General features: G+C 39.1%; 1 protein-coding gene across 1 annotated transcript in view; it reads right to left on the bottom strand.

Moving 5' to 3' along the window:
• Positions 1 to 2,267: 2,267 nt before the first annotated feature.
• Positions 2,268 to 23,016, bottom strand: part of PRKAR2A (protein kinase, cAMP-dependent, regulatory, type II, alpha) — a 67,432-nt gene continuing 46,683 nt past the window's right edge. The window contains exons 5-11 of the mRNA XM_010571093.1: positions 19,331 to 19,437; positions 13,829 to 13,982; positions 10,537 to 10,638; positions 8,639 to 8,713; positions 5,531 to 5,596; positions 4,704 to 4,842; positions 2,268 to 4,170 (exon numbers count right to left, since the gene is read on the bottom strand). Coding sequence (XP_010569395.1) covers positions 4,037 to 4,170; positions 4,704 to 4,842; positions 5,531 to 5,596; positions 8,639 to 8,713; positions 10,537 to 10,638; positions 13,829 to 13,982; positions 19,331 to 19,437 — 777 coding nt within the window. The 3' untranslated portion in view covers positions 2,268 to 4,036. The remainder of the gene's footprint in view (positions 4,171 to 4,703; positions 4,843 to 5,530; positions 5,597 to 8,638; positions 8,714 to 10,536; positions 10,639 to 13,828; positions 13,983 to 19,330; positions 19,438 to 23,016) is intronic.

Here is a 23,016-nt window from a genome sequence, read left to right on the forward strand (position 1 = left end):
TGGGGGGGGGTCAGCTGCAGTAAGTCAATAAAGAGCACACACAGGATTGTACAGGAAGGCTGGACACAACATGTCAGTTTTTTATTAACCAAAAGTGAAGCTGAACCCCAGAGTGGTTTAACTTGTTAAAACCATATATTTATATGGCAGATATTTTTCTTTCATGTTCAACACTATAGTGCAAGAACCAAACTTCGCAGCTGTTCATCCTTTGAGAATCAAGTACTAAATATAAAATGAATTAAAATAAGGGTCCCTCAATGAATCAATTAAAAAAACATTTAACTCAAAAGAACAGACCAATTTTAAGAACTGTCTTATTAAATTCTCCCAAGTGAAAGACCTTTAAAAGCACTTGGAGCCTTGAGGTAGCAACTTTATGCAGAATTTAATTCCCCTCGTGCCCCACAGAGCAGAGGAAAATTAGTAGCGCATTATTAGCTCCAGCCAGCTAAGCGGAGTTGAGTGTTCTCCTATGAGGTTAGTGACTTTCTCTTGCATCTTGAAATAGCAGTGTAGTGCTGCAGACCATCAGGAGGAAATCCACAAGGAAGGCCTCTTGAAATAAAATACACGGTTTGAAAAAAGTGAAAATAATCAGCAATAACAACAAAAATTGGAGTTAAAAAAAAACCAAAGCGTTTGTATTTTGGCAAGACTAGTTTACAAATACATGTCAACAGAAAAGAAAGAATGGAAGTGACATTCAAAGGGGTTTCGGTTTTTTGCCTTCTGTGCAAAATTGCACTTTGTTTTTAAAGTTTTAAGTTTTGCACTTTTGTTTCTAAAAAAAGAGAGCACTTTTGCCCTTTTTGTTCTTTTACATTGTGAAACCTGTGCTGTGACATTAAACAGAAATACCACATGCCAGGATATTTGACCACTGAAAGCTCCTCTCACTGACTTCACAACAATCACAAGCAGGGAATCACAAACAAGAAACTTTTTTCCCCCTCTAAGTCTCAAAGACACTATCCTCTTTGCCCACTTTGCTGCTGAGTTCTTTTATTAAAAACTAGATCTCTCTCTACTGCCAATTTCAGAGACTCCACAGCAGATTTACTGAACACTGAGCAGTAACAACAAAAAAACTGGGCTTGTTCTCCACAACAATTGTGATGAACAGTCATAGTGAAAAGGAATGAGCTGAGATACAGTGACACAGGCAGATCTTTACAAACAGGCGCCTCGTTTCACTCCCTGGTCTTGCTATCGCTACTCACACGCTTTCTGACTTTGCTCATTGCTGGTGCTCTAACCAGATACCTGGCAATGTTGAGTATCTTACTACAAGCTTCTCCACTATCTTCATGCTCCAAAATAGTACAGAACAGGCTGGTTAAACCAGACCAAACTAGATGAGGCACATTGCAAACTGTAGCTTTTAAATGGATGAGCCTTCTTACGGGCTCATTCTCTTTCAGCTCAAGGTCAGGTTGCTTCTCTATACCACAGAATGATGTCACACAGATGCAGGATGGCACTGCCCAGTATGCATTTGCTTCAGGGAGTCTAGAGTAAGGTAAAACTTTAAAAGCTTGTTCTTGCTCGCATGGGATCCTAATCTTTTGATTTTATGTTCTCATCCCTTCCTTTGACTTCCAGAAGCCATCAAATCCTCCCTTCCAGGCAGAATTCCCTTAAGAATCTAACAGTAGCCTTGCCTGTTTTTTTGGTTAAGCTTCAGAACAATTGCCAATGTTTGCATATGCTGAGGTATACAATCCTGTCCTGCAGAGAACCAAAGGCTGTAAGAACCAGAATCCATCTATAAGGCAACCCAACCTGCCAGACTCCTCTGGATAAAGGAGAGGATATTCTGCCTGGGAGCAACAAAGGCCAGCTGATGATTACTCACAGCAAGTTTCTCTGTAGTTCACATGACAGTTTAGGCAGCACAGAAACTCATACTAGTTTGGAGACCACTTTATGTCTGGTTCACAGGACAGTCACGAGCTGGCTTCAGAAAGACTCTTGTCTTGGAGCCCAAAGTATCTTAAAGTTTTATCTGTTATCAATGCAAGGACCTGATGAGTAAGGGAGGTTTCATCTTTTCTTCGTTTTTGTTTGTTGGAGTTTTTTTTGTTTGGTTTGGTTTTTAATTCTGTAATCAAAAGAATTATTTTGTCTTTGGTGTTAAACCTTGGAAGCATGAATGAGAAGCACCTGCTGCTTCTTTGGCTATAATTTACAACAAAAAAACAGCCCAGTAAAGCAAGGGAAATTCACTGTTCTAAAATACATGCAGTTAGAACAGCCACTAGACATCACAACCAGGACTTTAATAATATGGAAACACCTAGTTCAGTGGTGTCCATTACAAATCATTTGCATTATATAAAAATATGACTCCAATTACAGTAACTGGACAACAGCCATTCAAACTTACCAAGTTTGCATCTTACTCATATTGCAGGAACTGGGAGGAGCTCATCCATTTACGGAAAAAAATTGTCCAGAAATCAACTTAAGAGTTGCAGCTAAGCATCTCGTGCCTTAGAGAAATGTCCACTGTGGTAACTAGAAGCAGGAATTCAACATTAGTATCCTTCTATTCTTGCTCATGTGGCCATGAATAAAAAGAGCAGGTTCTGTTATACTAACATCCACAATTAAAATTTTATAACCCCATAAAACGCCAGTAAGTTTTGTATGAGCTGCAGAAGAATTCAAATTCAAAGGGTCACTAGATTTATTACCTACAAATTCAATGTCTTAATATAAATATTCTGTTCGTACACCATAAAAAGTCCTTCTTATGGTCTGATTCTTATTTAGATAATAGTCCGATAAAATCTCAGCAGTATGCCAATTAAGGTCATTAAAGCTATAGAAATAGAATCTACCTAATAAATGCTGCAAATTTAACAGGTATTTTAGATAAACATAATTAGCTTAGTTATCACTTAAACCAGACTCCTCAAACACACCAACTGCGTAGTTAGCAAAGACATTTGCTTTACAAAGTCAAATGTTGCCAACTTTTGAAAAGTTTAGCAAATCAACATGGTATTTGGAAGCATCCAAGTGTCTAATGAAGTTAGAATACTGTGAAATGTTAGGACTAAGGGGGGAGCTCCTGTAAACAAGTACAGAAGTAGTCTTCATTTAAATTACAAAACATTCACCTCCTTAAAAAGCTTTAAAACTGACCCAGTCAACAACAGCGCCCTGGGAAATCTAGCAGTATAAAGGATCTCTGTAAGCAAGAGAAGGTCATATATTGTGATCTCACCACAATAAAATGTACTCAGTGTCAGGAACAAGGAGCACATTTGGGGAGATGACAATTATGACACCTTCAGGCCATTTGGTCTGAACCACTGCACTTTTTTGGGCAGCATAGAGTAAAACAATTTTCTTTGCTGCTCAGAAAACACTTAAAATACAGTAATGCTTCATTTTCTGCATTTTGTTGCTAAGCAGACTCTCCCATGTCCCCAGCTCAGTTTACTTGGTTTAAAGAGCTCTACCACCTGCTGCTTTCAGCAGGTGGAAGAAAACTTCAGTGCCACCTTATTAATTGGCTCCATTGTATTTTAACTTCAAACCCAGATGCTACAATTAAAAGCAAATTTGACATTGTGTAAGGAAAGCTTCAGATGAAGGTAATAAGCCTGTATAAAAGGCTCATATTCCACAGGTTGCCTCTGCAGAACAGGCGACCTCCCACTACAGAATCTGATCTGAAAATTTATCCCAACAGTAACACCAGAAGGAAGGAGGCTTCTACATCTTGCACACTTTGGGTTTTATATCAGGCACTTGAACTGTTGGACGGATGCCATTCTGAACCAAGTAAGTGAACATAGGGTTAGAATCATCTTTAATCTAGGTCTAATAATGAAGTATCAGCAGCAAAGTGGAGGCAGGGAGTGAGCAATCCCTTTGTGCTGAGACTTGTTTATCGTTTCTAAAATGCCCAAGAAGACAGCAGCAGTAACTGTTCCATAGTGTCCGTTTTCCTTGTGAGTTGTGTTGCTGATAGGAGGCTTTTCTGTGTCTTGAACTAAGAAGGCATTGAGGTACCCTGTGCCTAATTCCCTGGATCCAACAGGTCCATGCTAGAGCCAAACATTGCCACCAGCTGCTCCTCATAATGTGTTATATTCCTCTTCATAATGTCCATGCAGGGTCCAAGCAACCTCTCAAATGCTTGCACATCCATGACTGCAAAAGAACAGAAGTGAAAACAAGATGGTTTGTCAAAAAGGACACCACACGCCAATCTTTTCTGAACTCAGAACACAGACCTCCAGTCCAACCCATTTGGGTTTGAGGCTTAAATAGAAGCCACAGAAATCATATTTCTGATTTCCCTCTGTACTGTTATTTGGAGAAACAAGATTAATGTAATACACACCTGACCTCAAGAAAAAATACAGAAGCCAAATACACACCACACTGGCATTAAAAGATCGCCTGAAAGCTGTGTGTGACAAACAAGCTGTAGACAAGAAGCTGATGCTACTTACCCCTTCAAAGAGTACAGGCCACACAAGCAGAAAAAACAGAATCTGCTGGAAGGAAGGAGCAGTGCTGCTCAAACTTCACCGTGGAGATCCGCTCCAGCCCATGCTCCTAGCTTCTTGTGTCTGACCGCCAGTTACCAAAAGGCTGCTAGTTTTGAATAGCTGCTCACTCAGGCATGGTTCACAAAGCAAGCAAAGACCAAAAACTAGAAATACAGAACATCTGCTTACCTAAACACTTGACCTCCCCAACAGCATAGGCAGAGGCTGCTCTGGGTTTGTTGGTAACGAGTGCAAGCTCTCCAAAATACTGCCCTCTGTGACACCGGGCAATCTCCACTTCTTGGTTAGCTTCTTTACTCGTCATAGTCTGTTAAACAGTACATTTTAATTATTTGCATACAGTTCTGTCTTTGTACAAGGCTGCAGTTAATTCCAGATATCTTACAGATGTGCAACAGCTCATTGGTTTAGGGCTTTTAAACTAGCAATTCCCAAGTCATGCTCTGTACTGGTAGAACACCTTAACAGCATGTTCAATTAGAAGTTTGATAAGAAAAGCATATGCCAGCCCATGAGTTTTGAGATTGACAGATATTTACTGTTACAGCTTTGGGAACTGCTATTACATTAGCCTAACACAGGTTTTACCATGCACAACATGATGTTCCCTAAGGCTGCTTCAGACTGTACAGAGATCCTTTCAAATGCCAACATCTAGGATGTCACTAGAGATAATAGACCCCAGGTTTTGTCAGTTGCAGTTTTCTATAATCCTAGAATTAAAATTTCATCTCCACTCTTAAGGCCAGGGAGAATATATCAGGTTAGTTTGTAGAGGAGCAAATAAAAGCAAAAGACTTTCCAACTTCAGTAAAGTGACTTCTGGCCACTTCAGAACAGGTATGGGGATTTACAATCTACATGACATGAGTGACAACGATAAATATCATAAAATAATATCTTAAAATAAGTCAGGGTAGGCTTTTTCACACCACTTGTATTAATCAATCAAATCAGGGATTCACCTAAAGCCTAATAACCCAATTTGAACTCACCTTGCTTTTAATCAAGATTTTTACTTCACCAGATTCTACAATGTAAAAACAATCTGCTTTATCACCCTGTGAAGAGGAAAAGGTAAAACAAATCATTTTTTAGTTTACTGTAAAAGTATGTATAAATGGTATTAAAGCATTCACTCTGAACTAGGCCTTGTGGAGAAATCTGCTAGAATTGACAAACATTCAAATTCTTAACATTAAAAGGTGACTGGTTAGGTAATACATCAGAGGAGCCCACAAGGGAAGGAACTATTAGTACACATCATTCAGTGAGAGGGCAGGTGGAAAGGAAAAAGCAAAGGAGATTGACAATATATAGTAAAATCACTTAAATGCAAATCTTCTGATCCTGATGGAAGTATCCAATAGATAGTGAAACTAAACCAGGCCTGGAATTTCCAGAAGCAAGTTTTAATAAAACACCAATTTAGTGACCACATTTCTAGATGTCAGTAGGAAGAAGGATCCATTAAACTAATTATGAGCTCAGTCAATCCAGGGTAAGACAGTGGGAGATCAGCAGAACTGAGAATAGCCATATTTGAGGAGCATGAACATAGTAAGAGGAGGATAGTTTACAGAAAACCAAGTCCACAATGCAAGCCATCTACATGAGAAATGATGCAACAGCTGTGTACAGGTAGTGAGAATGGTAAGGAATAAAGCACTCAATAGCATCATGCCATTAAAGGAAAATAAGAAACATAGAGCAAGTGGGAAAAAAATAAAAATTGATAGCCATTTTATATCAAGTTCTAGAAAGATATCACAAGGTGGTGTTGAATAACTGAGTGTGAAATAAAAAAATCTTGGTTTAGTCAAATTCAGCTGTTTCTATAAAAAAGTCACTGTGAGGGTGACCAAGCACTGGCACAGGTTGCCCAGAGAGGTTCTGAAGTCTCCACCCTTTTTTCAGATGTTCAAAAGCCATCTGGACATGGTCCTGGACAACTGGCTCTAGGTGGCCCTGCTTGAGCAGGGGGGTTGGACAAGGTGACCTCCAGAGATCCCTTTGAGCCTCAACCGTTCTGTGATTCTGTGAGAGTTTCTAGAACCTTTTTCATATCTATTTAAACTGCATCAGGTTGCAGACCTTCAACAGATTGTAGTTTACATCTGCTCTGCAGAGCTTTGCCAGGACTTAGTATTTTGAAAGTTTTACCTGTGACAGAGAGGACTTTCCCCCTCTATACCAACCCTTGTGGGCTTGGTATAGGACTGGAAGTCAGAGTGGAGAGCCAGCACGTGCCTCCTGCTACAAATCAGAAGCAAAGGGACTAAAGGCTTCAGGGAGACAGAGGCTAGATAAGGAACTGGTAAGGGAATGGGAGTCGCTCAGGAAAAAAAAAAGTGAAACAATGTGAGGAGAGAGATAAATCTGACATTAAGTCAAGTGGGCAAGGATGAATGTAATGGGAAGGATAGAGAGAGATGATTACAACTTGAGTATGAAACATGGGCTAGGAGAAGATGATGCAAGATTTAAACATGGAGTTACAGAATAAGTTAGTCCCTTAGCTAAGCTTCCTGGGGATGGTCATAAACCATCCAGTGCAAAGATTTTCATTCACTGTTGCCATCTATCACAACATGAACTAATACACTCAGCACACTTCTGAAAGTAAGTACTGAAAGAGTACTTATTTAAAAGAATTAAAACAGTGGGAGACATCCTCATAACACCAGCAGGCACTAACAATTTAAGTGCTTTAAAGTATACTGCCCTTAACTGAAGGGTCAAATTCCAGAAAGATCATTAAAATGTAAAATTATCCATGAGAGAAAAGGGGCTTACGGTATTGGTGCAACTACTGTAATGTAAAAGCTATCACATCTTTTCCAAGCACAAAATTTCATCATCTTTAGCAGTGTATTACCATCACCCAGACCTATCCAGACTATTAATCCTCCTTTTAAGGGTAATTACATCCTTGTCCTTAATTCAGTTATTACAAAAGATTAAAACCAACTGCATAATTGGATCACTGATTGCGTGGATTCCCAGTTCTGAGACTGATTTATAAGCTTTGGTTTTGCTGAGTTCAGTTTTCTCAGGGTCTTAAGCAACAAGATTTTCAACTTATAAAATTGAGGGTATTTTTGGAGAGAAGTAATTTGGCGGTATTTGCTTATCAGCAAACTAAGGTTTCCTGTACTGAGTTATCTGACATTCAAGGTAATTAAGATTAATTATTCAAGACTTTATCAAGGAGTCATATTCTGTTTATAAAACAAGACAGTGGTTGTGATCAAAAGCCAGGGACTTTCTTGCATTAACTTTTATTTGAACTAGAGCACTTTTGCAACAAACAAAGCAACCCCAAGCTAAAGTTGATTCAAAATTCCAGTGTTTCATCAGTAACAATGTTCCAAAAAGTTACTTGTGTCACAGCCAAAAAAATCCCACAGCTTTAGCTTGAGTTTGTCCAGCTTCATGTTCCACCACTCTGGCCTTGATCTATTACAGCAGATAAAACATACACCAACAACCAAAGGCTGTCAATTGAAGCCAGACTACTCCACCATTGAAATACTCTTAAGAGCATCAGGAAAAACAGTGGCTTTAATTAACCCTGATAGTTTCTTAGAATAGTTAACTGAGTTGGGTCCAACTAGTGAATATTCACAATTACTTCATTTACTTTCATCCAAATCAATCACACTCTTGTTGAATTTTTTGGTTTTGTTGTTTAGTCAGACCTAGGAATTAGAGATGCCTTTACTACATGCTTGTGACTCCTTGTTTAACCTGGTCATAATAGGTGCCTATGAAACGTCTAGCTGGGGGCTTTCATGGAAAATTGCATAGACAGACATTTAATTTCAGCTTCTTAAGGCATACTCCTCTTGAAACCTTGCAAAGACCATTTATAAAAAACAAACAGATGAGAGAGGAAAAACTCAGAAGTGAAAGTAATAAATTTGTAGCAAAAAATATACTGGCCATTCCCCAAACATTCAAGAAGTGGTTAAATAAATTAGAAGCATTAAAAGAATAAGTGCCGAGTTGGTCCAAGTAATAGGATTCTATAAGTCAATTCAGAATAGGAAAAAAGCAGCAGAGAAAGGAGAATGACAAAGAGAAATTAAGACTTCAAGTACCTGAGAAATTATACGTTCCCCATTTTGATACACTTTCTCCCCTATAACATCCACTATCTTCATTCGCTCTGATGCCTGGAACAAAGAGGAAAATTAAACATATTCATCTATTATAGTATATCTCTGGTAAACTTTGTAGCCTTGAAATGAAGAGGCATTCCCTAGACACACAAACAACAGTAGCTGGGTACTGAAAAATACAGCCCGTATAATGACATTGTCATACTGCACCACAGCTTTCAAGACTACCATAATCAACAGGGAAAGAAAATTGTCTAGTGTCCCATCCGTGTGCTTTTTTTACCCCCAAAGTTAACAAATAACTGATTTGGTTGGTTTAGAACAAAGAAAAAAAAATAATCACTTCCTCTAAGATTCAGTTGAAATTTGAAGAAAACACTCAGAAAAATGTCATAAACTTCCTAAGAACAAACTTCAATGAGAAACACCAGCAACACATTTTCAAAATATTTTAATCACCACACACTTGAATATGTAGGGGGTTTTGTGTCCCAGAACTCATTCTTAAGAGTGGAGAGACGAAGCGGTATGAAAAGGATACCAGCGTAAGCAGGCACCGCAACAGGATGCTCAGCAGCAAGGGCAGCAAAGAGGTACTAATCTGACATGCAATGGAGCATGCCTGAGTCTTCATGAACAGGAAGGGAGAAAGAACAGTTAAATTTACCTCCAATGTTTCCCACTGCCCATCTAGAACACCGCAAAACAGTTTTATTGCTTCAGAGCAGTGTAAAAAACATATTAAAGAAAGGAAGAAAATCCTACAGTTAAAATTAGTTTCTCCACAGATGATTCAGTTGTAATCCATTCATTCCACAAATGCACCTTAATCTAGCCCATGTTTGAGAAACTTAATTCTGATCCACGCATGATTCAACTGCAGTGTGTCATGCAGAAAGCCAACCAGTGCTAATGAGTTATTTTTCTATATCTTTAAATATTTGAGAGTCATTTTTGTGCTCAAGTCACACTGACGGAACTAGTTTAAGCTAGGCACTGAGGGAGAAGGTGGTGTGCAATTTTACCCCTTCCACAGCTACCAGTGTATGTCCAAAATAATATGTATTAGAGGCTGCTATTCACACTTAATGATACTTTGCAATTTTATAATCTTCTCTCAAAGGGATTAAAAACTCTTCTCAAATACTAAAGATTAATGCTGAAAAATACCCTTATGATGAGAAAACAAAGAAAAGCTAAGTTATGGTGCAAAGCAAAAGACAGACACATACTAATTACAAAATAGTTTGGTATGGCTCCAAAAGCCCTCTGAAGATACAGGCTGAATCAATAGCTTAGAAGTGACAATTTACACATTGTTCCTGAAGTCATGCACCACACACATCAGCATGACATCTGTCATTTTGTTCCTAGGTAGCAGTGCTTCCCTTTAGCCTATTCTTGGTTCACCTCCTACATACCTGTTAAGGTTAAAGCAAGACCTACTAAGGCCCACATCTTTGGCTCAAATTTAAAAACATTCATGGCTGATAAAGGCCAAATATCCCAGTGATTGTATCATTACTTCAATATCACACCCTCAAAGGAAACCACAGCCCTGAGTTCCAATTTGCACTTTCATACCTGTTCTCTGATGTATTTATAGATGTTTTTGTTTTGTGGGTTTTTTGTGATTTTTTTAAATCTTTACACAGACTGAGATAAAAATCAGCAAATCATTTACCGTGCATAAAAGATATGAAAAAAGTGTACAACTTCAACAATGCAAATTAAGTTGTACAGTAAACGTGATTCCAAAGTAGGTCTTCAGATTTTGTTCTAGGCAAAAATGACACAGACATCTGATGTAACAGAAACACTGACTGCGGAGCTAATGCTAATATAAGAATTTGATGCAGATGTTTGAGAGGCTTTACCTCCAAGGATTTAAGAAGGGGCACAGACTCAATAAATAATTCATATGTCTTCCTCTTCTTTGCATTGTTTTTCAATATAATCCTTCTGAATGTCACTCGATCCTGCAAGAAACAGCACAGAGAAATACATTATTCCTCTTCACTAAAATGCTCCCTGTTTAAAGAACTGACAAACATGAACTAGTATTTGCAACAAACACTGGGTTTGAGAAGCCAGCTGTTAAAACTATACCATATCCATCGCAGTGGTGATCATAACAGCTCTTGTGAGAGTACTTGTTGCAATAACAAACTGAAAAACAGGGAGCTGTAAGACCTGGTCCTTCTCAGATAAGCATTTAAGAATTCTGGTTTTAGTCTATCTTGTACTGTTTTTCAGGGTTGAGTTTTTGGGTTTTGTTTGGCTGTTTGTTAATATATCTTTCATGCTTACACACACAGTGAAGAAATTACGCTCTTCTTGCTGAAGTCCCTAGAATTTGAATTTCCAACACTTATTTGTTAAGGCAACTGCAGGACTAAGTCTGAATTGGATTCTTCTCTACTTGAGTCAGGGATTTCAAAAGTTGAATATTTATACTGGTCTCAAATAGATCAGGAACAGAATATCAAACAGCAACAGGCTGTTTCACTCCTCCACCTTCTAGGATCCAAGAGCCAGCTTTTTGCAATGACTGTTTCCGAATTGCTAGCTGTCCACATGTACCATAAGCACCTTCCTGATGGAAAAACTATTTGGATTGTTTTTGAAGCCCAAATATTGGGCAAGATTCCCGCCCAGCCCCTGCCACCCCTCCTGCTCTGATCTTTTCCCCAGGCAGCAGCTAGTGCTCTGCAGGCTCCGTGGCCACTGGGCGGCACTACGTGCCCGAGTGAAGGCAAGCTCGCCCAGTTAACCACATCTCCTGCCTCAGTACCTGCAAGGGCAGACATATTTGAGGGTTTATTGTCAGAGATCTTAACGAAATGCTTTTTATTTCCACACAGAAAAGGCAGGGCTCCACTACTGGCAAACACCAATGAGAAAGGCAACAAGAGAGCTGAAACTAAACAGCACATCCAGGCTAAGGGGAAGGGCACTTGCCCACCAGGTATTTTTGTTAGCGTTTGCATGACAATAATGCCCACGGTCCCTGTTGGGATCAGCACTAAATTATGAACAGAGCACGAGTTGCAGAGTTTACCTTACACAACATGAGGCCGTAAGTGTAAAAAGCAAAACCAAAAAGTCAGAGGAAAGGAGAGGAAATTTGGTTAGGAGAATGGTATCAAAAAACCTAAAACTTTTAAGTTTACATATATACCACAATTTGCAGAAAATTCTGAAGCCCTGAGAGCCACTTGTCTGGATCTCATTTTCTGAAAACATCAACTGATACCTTAGCAGCGATATTTTGAGGTGAAGAGGTATTGTCAAGTAAGTGAACAATTTTATGGGATTCAGGCTGCAAATACTTGTAACTTGAAACGATGACTGATACAGGTGACACTACTGGAATATAAAAGTCGAAGTAGGTGAAAGATGAAGGGAGGAATGGTATTACTCCAAAGGAGAACAAGAGATGATAAAGCACGAGGGATTGTTTTATCTTTAGTTTTTTAAATAGATTCTTCAGTTGTAGAAGTCTCTTCAAATGTACATGTTTGGAAAAGCAGAAAGGTGCAGAAACTGTCAGGGGAATTGCAAAAGCATAAAAAATTCAGAATTCATTTGTTTGAGAGTATCAATGGCAGAGGAGAAGCAGCAGTATTTGAACAAAAAAGGCAGAGTAGTGAAGGAAGCATGTGTGATCGTGAGGTTTTCCCCAGACATGTTCCGTAGCAAAGGCTGAGGACATTTCTCTGCTCCAGAAGAGACCCACGTTTGATAACTGCTTTGTGCCTGAGCCTTCCAGGCTTTTTTGTTGGCCTAAGTCTGCAATGCAGCAGGAGTAATCCACATTTCCTAAACACCAGATAACCCATGAGCTTTAGCAATGACTTCTGCGGACTAATAAAAATAAGTTTACATTACATCAGGCACAAAATAGTATAATAAAACATGGCAACAACAGAATAACTAGAAGAAATAATGGACGTTTTAGGCAGGAAAATGCAGCCTTAGTTAATAAAATATCCACAGGACAGATGACTAGCAAGAGGTCCCCCTTCAACTACACCTTGCTAATTAAGTGAACGTAATCACAGAAAAAACAAACCCAAATTTAACCCAACTTGTGCAGTTCATTTCAGAGGCAAACTGGAACAAAGAATCACCTTCTCATTTTCTTCCTTTTATGAATGAGCTCAGTTTGTAGGTAGCTGCTTCATTCTGTCTTGTTCAATAAATTAGATTCTGACACTACTCCCTGTTGATTTACCAAAATCTTTTCTTTCAGCTCACAAAGAAAAGGGACGTCGGAAATCAGTTCTCTCAGCATGCGCAGAGATTGCATAAGCACACTGTGTGTAGCTGCTTATCAGTCCTACAGTCACGGTCACAACACATGGTCAACCCCCAGCGATAGTTGCCGAGGAGCCCAGTGCACACAGAAAGCATACAACACTTCTGGCTTTCAAAGGCTTCGTTGATCACACAATCAGGTTATTATGTGAGCCCTCACAGATGAGTAAGAGAGCACTGTGAAAATAACTCTATCCAAATAGTACAAAGAAAAGAACTAAAACAAGAAACTAATGTCTACAGCTTCACATTCAACACTGCTGGGCTAGAGACAAAGCAACACCATCATTTAGCTTGGTATCTCATAGGTCATGCTGACCTGAGAACCTCTTCCAGGGTAACACAAAGGGACCAGAAACATCATGACAGTTTATTTTGAAGGAAAACAAATCTTTGGGCAGTTTTCCTAGCTCTTCAAATTACTGACATCCTCAAGAAGATATTTAACACCTTCCCATTCCCCTTAAAGCAGACAAAATGGTAGGAAGGTGAGTTGAAAATAAAGAATGTCATTTAGATATTGTTTCTCCCTCCCATAAAATACATGCATTAATGCCTCCACTGTCCTCTGCAGGATGAACACAGAACCAGGTTTTTTTTTTCCCCCTAACAAAAGCCACCATTACAGCAAATGCAAAATAATAAAGGGACAGATAAAACTAGTGATGTCGTTTTTACAGAAAAGTTTTCTAGAAAGGTGGCCAAAAAGATTTGCACAATGGATCTCTTATGCCAGGAGGCAAGATAACAGATCATGATAAAACAGCTATTAGCACAAGGAGCCATACCAAGAGAAGCACTGCAAGTTAGTGTTTAAAACAGTATGCGAGAGCAACTTCCTTTCCTTACCAGTCCCCAAAGGGCTCCTTCTGTTGTGGCAACAATGGTGGCAGCTCTAGGAGTGTTGTACATCAATGCCAGTTCCCCAAAACTGCCATGATTATCATAGCGGCCCACACAGCGTGACTGGTTGTCTTTTGCTACAATAATATCATACAATCCCCTGGAAAACAATGGAATAGACACTTTTTATTAGACAACATTCCAGTACAAATCATAAAACCAGCTTTTTGCTGCTATACAAATAGTCCTCCTACTGCTGGGTGAGACGGAACATGTTTTATCAACCTTTCCAATTGCCTGATACTAAGCTGCTTCTACCTACAGTATTTTCACAGTAATTCTCTCTTAATAAAGCATTTCACTCCTGATAGATCTGGGCAAGATCTACTTGGTTTCCTCTGCACAGTATTTTCACATTGCTATTGTAAATGTTCTGGCCAGGATGATAGGTAGTTTCATCATCTTTAACAGTATTTGTCTTTTCACAGCATGTGTTATCTAGTGAGGCCTCTTTAGAGTGACTTGGATCCATCTAATACCCATTTTCTCAGTGACAGCATTGCTGCAGTACCTTTGGGATACACTCAGTCCAACTGCTCACCTGCTCCTACAGTTTTGCCTCAACTCCAGCTTAAGGGTATGTCTATATCATAACCCCAAGATCCAATTGTAGCTTGTATCTGCATATGCCCATGCTAGATTCAAACTATCCAGCTCTTGTATGGACAACAGTGATGCCATAGAAGCACAAAGATTACAGAAAGGGCCTTTCTTTACATACCTAAGACACTAAGTGAGTTTTGCAGTGCAAACTCACTAGACTTACTATGAGCAGCACATAGTGATCTTCAAGCTGTAGGATTTAAAGCTAGTTCAGGAATGTTATACATGCCACATCTTCACACTTTAGCACAGATGTCCAGAGGCAACCATTTCTCACCTGGTATTTGTCCAATAGCTCCCTTATGACCAAAACTTTTATTGCTCAGTTCAACTTCATACCATGCTGGAACTCCAAGCATGCTGACAGTTGAACCAACCAATTTTATCACCATTTTCATGGAGGTGTGGCTACTGAAGAACACAGGTTACAGCACGCAATGTTCGAACTTGAAGAGCATCCATTCGACTCTCACAAAGCTCTGTGTGCTGAGGTGACACTGTAGGATGCACAAGCTTAGGAAGCATGGGTAAGTAACTTCCAGCAGTTTTGCAGAACATACAGGTTCCACTCTAGTCACACTGGCTTCAAATTGAAGCGGCCAAGCTAAAAGGTTTTTAATTTCTTTTTTTCCTTTGTTATAGCTCACTTCTAGAAACAGGAAAGCTCTCTAAAACTGCTGACATCTAGCCAGGATCTCTGAACAGATCAAGAGGAAAACATTCAAGTACCAGAAGCCTCCTTGTACTTCTTGTTCATTGGGATCTGTAACCTTTAAAATGGAAAGGCCTCCTCACCCTGTTCTCCAAGAGGCACACTTCCTACATTATAATGAAGTTAAGGCAACAGTATCCCAGAATTTACTAAGAATCAGAAGACTACTCTGATGAAGATGCAAGGTACAAGTCCAGTGAGTCAAAGCTCAAGACACAAATCTGGATCAAACTGCACCATAGCAACTGCATATGAAGAAACAGGCTGTGCACAGAAAGGTAGCCCTTTAAAAGTCAAACAAGTGCCTGTAACACCCTCAGAACTGCCTTATGCTTGGGGCTTTAAAAAAATCATTTTAAAATATACCTTGACTAGGCTTGATTAATTCTTGGCTATGGCACCAGAGATCATTCAGGGACTAGCCACTGGCCTATGAGACTTTACAAAATATATCATGCCTGGGAAAAAAGCAGGCAGGGAACACCTTCCTGTCTTTAAGCAGCTGAATACACACATAATTTTCCCCAACAGTTTAGATCTTTGACAGAAGGAATGGTATTATTTCCCAGAACATCATTAGGCATGTAAGGAGAAAAAAAAAAAAAAAAAAAGAATCATCAGGAATGGCAGTAGGTGAAACTTCTCAACCTGCCTAGTATTAACAGCAGAAGGTCTTTCAGCATTGCTGATGGACAGCCCTGGGTTTGTTAGTTATCTTTGAACACTGCTGCATCTAAAAAAAAGAATGTACTACAGGACAGCTTTACGCCAGCTTCATTTGTAGGAGATTCCACAAAGTGGACATTACATGCAAACAAACAAACAATTAAAATACATCAAAGTGAGGAAGTTTTGCACAATGACTTGAGGGTCTACGTATTAAAAGCCTTTCGGACCCACAAAAAAGTTTGGCTACTGGATCAACAGTAGATGGGCCAGCTTCAGACATGTCAGAAGATCCAAGAAATTTAGTCTCTCCTTGTCACCCAGAAAGCTAAAGGAAGAAGCTAGGCATGAAGACCACATATCATCCTTACTGGACACTTTTTACATTCCACTGTTTACTCACACCTAGGAGACAGAGACCCACAGCATGCTAACAGTAAACTAAGTAAGAATTAGTGTTGATGGAAAATTTCACTAATTCTTGTAATGTCCAATATGTATTTAATCATTCTCTGAGAAGCACCAGAGGCAACAATCTTCAGGTTTTTTTTAATCTGGAAGAGCCATCTGTGAGCATATTAAGGAAACGCAACACCTTCTTCCCATCCCTCAGCCTGAAAGTCACTTACTAGTCCCATTTATGTCCAATTAGCTATAGCCACGTAACCTTCAGCCAAGCATTCAGATGCCTGTGGCCCAAGGACTAAATTGGTGAGGCACCACTGGGTGACCTTGGCTCAGCTTTATTGAGAAAACTGTTGCTGAGCTGTGAGACAGTCTGTGAGCTAAAGCCCTGCAAGATAAGAAGAATAAAAACACAGACCGAAGTGTAATTGTTGAGATGGTAATCGTTAGGAGCTCAAGGACTCAAAAGAAAAATACTGACATGAAAAAATATAAAACCCCAAGGAAAAAAAAAGCAGAAAAGCAGAAGAGGGCAACTCAGCAAGATTGTGGATCAGTCTGTTCCAAGAGGCAAGAGAGGCCAGTGCTTCCCCTCCTGACTGATGACTGCTCAATCAGCAGAGACTCAATCAGGTGCCTCCTCAGCAGTGATGAGCATACTAATGTTTAGCCATGCAACACATTCGTCCCAGCTCTCCCTTCCATGCAGTAAGCACTAAATAGCTGCCACATCCTCAAGTTGCATCTGCCCTGCCTGCTGTCCCTCTGTGCATGGTAAAAGACACTCAAACAAAAGTAATCTGGTGAAGAAGTATTACAACCAGAAGACTTGGGAGAGGGACGCTGCAGGGGGACGGTGCAGGGAAAGAGGCCTGAGCCAGAAAGCCTATTTTTTCTATGCAGACAAGATGCTAAAAAGTTACATCTGCAACAAAGTCACTGTTCATTCAGACAGAAGAAACTAATCCTCAGGGATATTCAGGCATTAATGACTTGACTTAGAGTAACAAAACATGTGTACTGATGCCTTGAAAGAGCCAGAGTCCTCTGAATTTGCACTTCCAGGCAAGTGGAAATATTGTAGCTTGCCATAAACACCAGCGTCCTGCTATTCTTTCACATGAAAAAACAAGGGGCTGGGAGGTGGAGGAGGACTGGAAAGGGAGAGCAGGAGACAGAAAATTCATAACTGTAGAATTCCTTCTAATAACTGAATGGCCAACAGAAGAGTTGCAGCTCAGCTGGTGTTTACAGCAAAGGCTGGTATGCTCTATTGCTAGACAACACCAAGTTTAATTTCCCTCACTGTATAGCCTTTCTGTCACATACTTTTGGCAACATATTTATGTTACTGGTGTATTATACCTCGAGATTAAAACAAAACAAAAACTTAAAAACCTGAAATCTTCCAACCCAACTATCTCATGATAGAAAAAACCATTGTGGAATAGCATTACATTTGTAGAAAAGACACCATAAAAACATTTACCTGAATATCAAAGATAAGGTTCCACTTCAGTTCTTTATTTTAGGTTAAAACTCATAGCAGGAAGAGCTTTTTAGTAACCAACAGGTTAAGAGCCTTACACAGAAAAAAAATAAAATAGGCTGATGGTATCTAACATTTTTGAGAGGCTCCCAAACTGAGTTTAAGTTTCCTCAAGATTAGGAACCACTGCTCTGCGTACATCTCATCTTTGCAGAGCTGGTGGCTCTGGCTCCCGTGAGTTCTGATCTGCAGTACCTTACTCTTATCTGGGACAGCCTGATCTCCCCAGTGAACATGGCAAGAGAAGGAACTTGTCCTATCTAGTCAAAGACATGGGATGGGTCTGCGGCAGAGCAGTTCAGGAAGATAACTGAGCGTAGAAATGCAGCACTGGTTTAGGCTAATGCTATGGTATGGTAGAGGACAGGGGAACGGGCATATGGTCAGAATATATTTGCGGTAGCCTTATGTTCTGTAACTCCACTGATCAGAAAGGGGAATGTCCTTAAAATGAGTAATTCCTAACCTAGAAATTCTTTTGGAAATTCCTTAAACACAGAATGAATGACAATTCAAAAGGCAACATGTTGTCTCGAAGAACTGCTTTGAAAGCATTTAATACAATATTAATGGTGCCATTATTTCAGTGATAATAAAGATACCAGTGCATCAAAAAAGTAGTTTACTAAGATTGTGTTCTAACAGACATTTATAATTTGCTCAGTAATATTCTGTTTAGTATTACAGTTCTACAGGAGGAAATAAATCTGTGTCCTTAATTGTTCTTCAAATACAGTGACTAAAAGTGACATTAGCCAGAATTTCTTCCAAAAGGGTAAAAGATACTCAAATGTGCATGCACACACATATCTATTATATGCCTGTTGCACATATATATATGATCCATAAATTATCATGTGAATTTGCTTGATGCAAGAAATTGCAAAACGGCACCTCAAACTCTGCAAATGCAAATCACATGACCAACAGAAGCAAAATAAGCACAAGTCTCTCTGAAGTCAGTGATCAAAACTAACTGGACAAAGTGCAGGTTGTTCCATGGTAGCCACTACCATGGATTTTTATTTCCTGTATGCTCCTTCCCCAAAATAATCTCCTATCCCTTCCCTTACGGTATGGTTTCTTTTGCTGCTTTTCCCCCTCCTTTCTTCAGGAAAAAACATATCCTAGTCTAGAAACAGCATGTAATATGGCTGGTTTTAAGGTATGCATATGCTGATGGGCACAAAAGCTAAACTGAACAAAGCACAGGCAAGTTCATGCTGCGTTCTTTCCCTTAGAGAAAGTAGTATTTGTGTTTTTACACAGTCAAACAGAATGTATTAAAACCCAGCAGATTTGAAATGTCCACCTCTGTCAAATTTGACTGCCCCTGGGCAAATGATCCAAAAGTCAATGGGGGCCTAAAGGAGAAAATGGAAAGATCAAAGGAAGAGGCAAGGACTGCAAAAAATAAGTTTCCTTCAGAAACTATCCTGCAGTAAGCATTCCATGCCATTTCTAAGAAACTGAAAGGAAACATACGCTACATTTCAAAGACACAGCTGCTTACCGCTCAATGACATAGAAGTTGTCTCCATCATCACCTTGGTCAATCACATGTTCCTGAGGTTTCACCTTCCTCTCAAACATGGCATCAAGGACCTGAGACAGCTGCTCCTACAAAACAAGCAGGAGGGGGAAAAAGAAAAAAATTTTAAAAATCAAAAAACTCTTGGAAAATATACCTTAGCATTATTGCTGGACAAGGGTGAGTTCATTTGACTTGATCTGGATAGTGAACTGCAACACACATTGCATTACTTTTACTGTATGCAAATACAAGTAATACTGATATTAAATGTGGATTTCCACTAGCACCTCACTTGATTCCAGCTTATTAATATAAGTTCAATAATGCAAACACAGATACTTCCATTATAGAAGAGCTATTATCTCAAATTTATGTCCAAATGGCTTAACTTATGCATATCATTTTAGTGCTGAACGCTACACATACAGCAAGCTCTCACTTGGTACAATCTGACACAGTTTCACTGCAATGGATACATAACAATTACATCAACAGCACATATATTTCATTATATGTATGCATGTCTAGAAACTGCACCACGATTTATTAGTAATTTATTTGTACTGTCATCATCTAAGAGCCCCCATCACGATCAGTACTATACTGAACAAGACTCTATACGGAGTTATTTCCCTAGATCATTTGTGTCTTAGAGAACCTGCAATTCCAGCACAAGACAAGATCAGGTAGGTACAGATGGGGAGCACGTACAGAAAATCAGATAATGCTGGCCTGCACAGCAAACTCAAGCTAGGTTTTTCTCATGATCCATGACTAAACTTTTTTTTTTTAGGCAGCACAGCCAGGGAAGCTGTGAAAGCCAAGAGAGATGATGCCATATAAATGCCCTGCCTCAATGCTGAGCTGCTTTACCATCTCTGTTATTCCAAAGTTCATTAACAACGGACTTTCACTGCATTTTCAATGACCAGATGTTCAAAGTTGAAGATGTAGATCACAGCTGAGTTTCTAAAAATACACTGCATGAACACGCAAACTAGTCTTTATGCTGCTAGACACACTTGAAATACTTACTGCACTCCTCAAGTTGGGAATAATCATTGCAGCATCTGTAGGCACCACTACATTGAAAATATTGCCTATCTTTTCACTAGAATCCTATTTTCTTGTCTTTAAAAACTCTCCTGATATTTAAACTGAACAAACAATCATTGTATGAAAGCCATTTATTTTAACTACATATTTCACAGCATGCATTTAAGTAACAGCTGTCAGAAAACAAGCAATGCAGATTTTAAAAAGCTTATTTTTTAAAATACTGTAACTCAATAATGCTTTATTTGGAGGATAAACAGGCAAAGACTTATTTTAAGTAAATAAAACACTGAGCTCTTTGTCAATAAAAGGACAAGCTTCATCAGATTTCTGAACTGTAAAAAACCCTCTTAGTTTAAATATGGGTACTGAGCATGCTCAGGGACCTTGCTGGTAAGGATAACAGTCATTGCTCTCACCCAGTACAAAATTCAGTTGTAACTAGGATTCTACAAACTCATAAGACACTGTGGAGCCTACACACAATACGTCACACAGAGCTTTTAACAGGAGAGAAGTTATCCATTCCCCAGCACTTTATATTGAAACATAAATCAGATTTATCATTGGGGATGCTCAAAATCTTAGGGTTAAACTCTGTGACAATCCAAATGGATTTTAGTCTGGAGTTCAACGTGAACCTTGCTAGAAGTGATCCGCTGGACACTGGCTCCCTTGTGTTTGATACCAAGTATTACAGCAACTATTTATACAAGTAAAGACATTTAAAAGGACTGTTGAGTCACTGGGCCTAAATTCAGCACAGTTCACCTAAATGCAACCAGTGGACAAGGGTTGAATTTGGCCAGGACATTTAAGTCACACAATCATATTTACTCCTAAAGGGGTTTTATGCACTTTTATTGTTGTTGGGTTTGTTTGCTTGTATTTAACAGTTTTACATGACATTCTTTAGAGGTTAGAAGCAAAAGAACATATTTTGAGCCTTAATTTGAAAGTGTTCCTCACAATTATTAAAGGACAATATACACTGAGCAAAAGCAGCAGTCATGCGTTCTGCCTTTCAGTGTGTATTCTACAGCCAACCTTTCCAACCAGTCACATTACACAGAGGGAGTTAAAAAGAAATTATTGGGAGGAGGGGTGAAAGGATGCAAATTCCATACTCCCTTTATACCCATTCCTAGGAAAGCTCTCCCCTCGCTGCTAAGTGCCATTTATCGTACTCTAACCAACATAGGGACTGCAGCCATCTTTTTCAGCCATGTGCTACCTTAAAGCCTGAGTCTTTAACAGTTGCAGTTAAGATCATTTCCATTACTTCTCCCCTCAGCTGCTTAGAAAGCTTTTTGCAGGAAGTATTTTTCCAAGCCCACCTTCTCAGCTCAAATTTGTTTTTCAAAGTCATCTTTGGATATAAACTGGTTATTAATTTTTGCTTCTGGGTGATTTTACTGGAAGCTGAAAGATTGGCCTACTCAATTCAAATGGTGATCACGTTTTGCACATACCCCTTGAGCTGCTGAATGTTCTTAAATATGTTTCATTTTTTACTGTACATAATGAGGTTACTTGCAACAGGAACCTTTAAAATGTCTTAAGTAAATAGGCTTAATAATAGGAATCCCAGAACAATGAAAGGCCAGTCTTGGAAACAACAGCTTTCAAGTAAACTTTTTGACAGAATGTCAATTCCTCAAGCCTGCTGCATTCAAAAGCTTTCAACAATTATTTTCAGAATGCAGTTCAGTGACTCTTGGGGTTTGTACAGCAACCAAGAACTGGGAGAACTTCCTGGTTTTCAAGGAAAGCTAAGCAGCGTTTCTGAAACCATAAGCTATCACATCCATCCTTTCATATCTCAGGCAAAGTTCAATGACTCAAACCAGAAGCTGCAGGGACCATTGCCAGTGTTAGAGCTTTCATTCTTCCCCAACCTGTAGTAGAGATGTCAGTTCTGTTTTCGTGGAAACAGCAGACCAGAGATGAGATGCATTTATCCTATGGCCTCTCAGAGGCTGGATTAGAGGATCTCCAAAGGTTTGTTCCTGAACTATCCTATGATCCTCATCAAAAAAATTCATACCAATTAAGATTACTAAGTGCAAGCAATGGAGGCTCTCATCATTAAAACTCAATGCTGAGGCAATGAGTAGTTAATAACCAACTTCAGCAATAAAAATAAGACAAGTAAAAACAGGAACAACCTAAAAACATTACATTACATTCATTTACAGAAAATTTACTGACATATGGGCATATTTGAGAAAAACGTGCAGCAATCTGACATCATGCAAATGTGGATAGTGTTTCAATATCACAATTGTGTAAGTAATTTCCTTTTTACATTGCCCATAAAATTATGAACTGTTTCCTAGGGAAAAGGAAATCAGGTGCAATGGTACCCAACAGCAAACATTGAAAGACAAGCAAAAGAATTTTAAAAACCCCCAAACTTTTCTCTAACAGAAAAAAAAAATTGAATTTGCAGGGAGAGGGATCTGACAATCATAGGAACTGACAATTTGACATGTTTGTTTATATTGTTCATTGATTGTTGATCTCCAAACAAATGTCCCAATCCAACCTGCATATAATTAATAAATCATGAACTATCACAATGCAAACAAGTGTCTGGACTATTAGAT

The sequence above is a fragment of the Haliaeetus leucocephalus genome, unplaced genomic scaffold (genome assembly GCF_000737465.1).
Source record: "Haliaeetus leucocephalus isolate CR32 unplaced genomic scaffold, Haliaeetus_leucocephalus-4.0 Scaffold2, whole genome shotgun sequence".
In the NCBI taxonomy this organism is placed as follows: Eukaryota; Metazoa; Chordata; class Aves; order Accipitriformes; family Accipitridae; genus Haliaeetus; species Haliaeetus leucocephalus.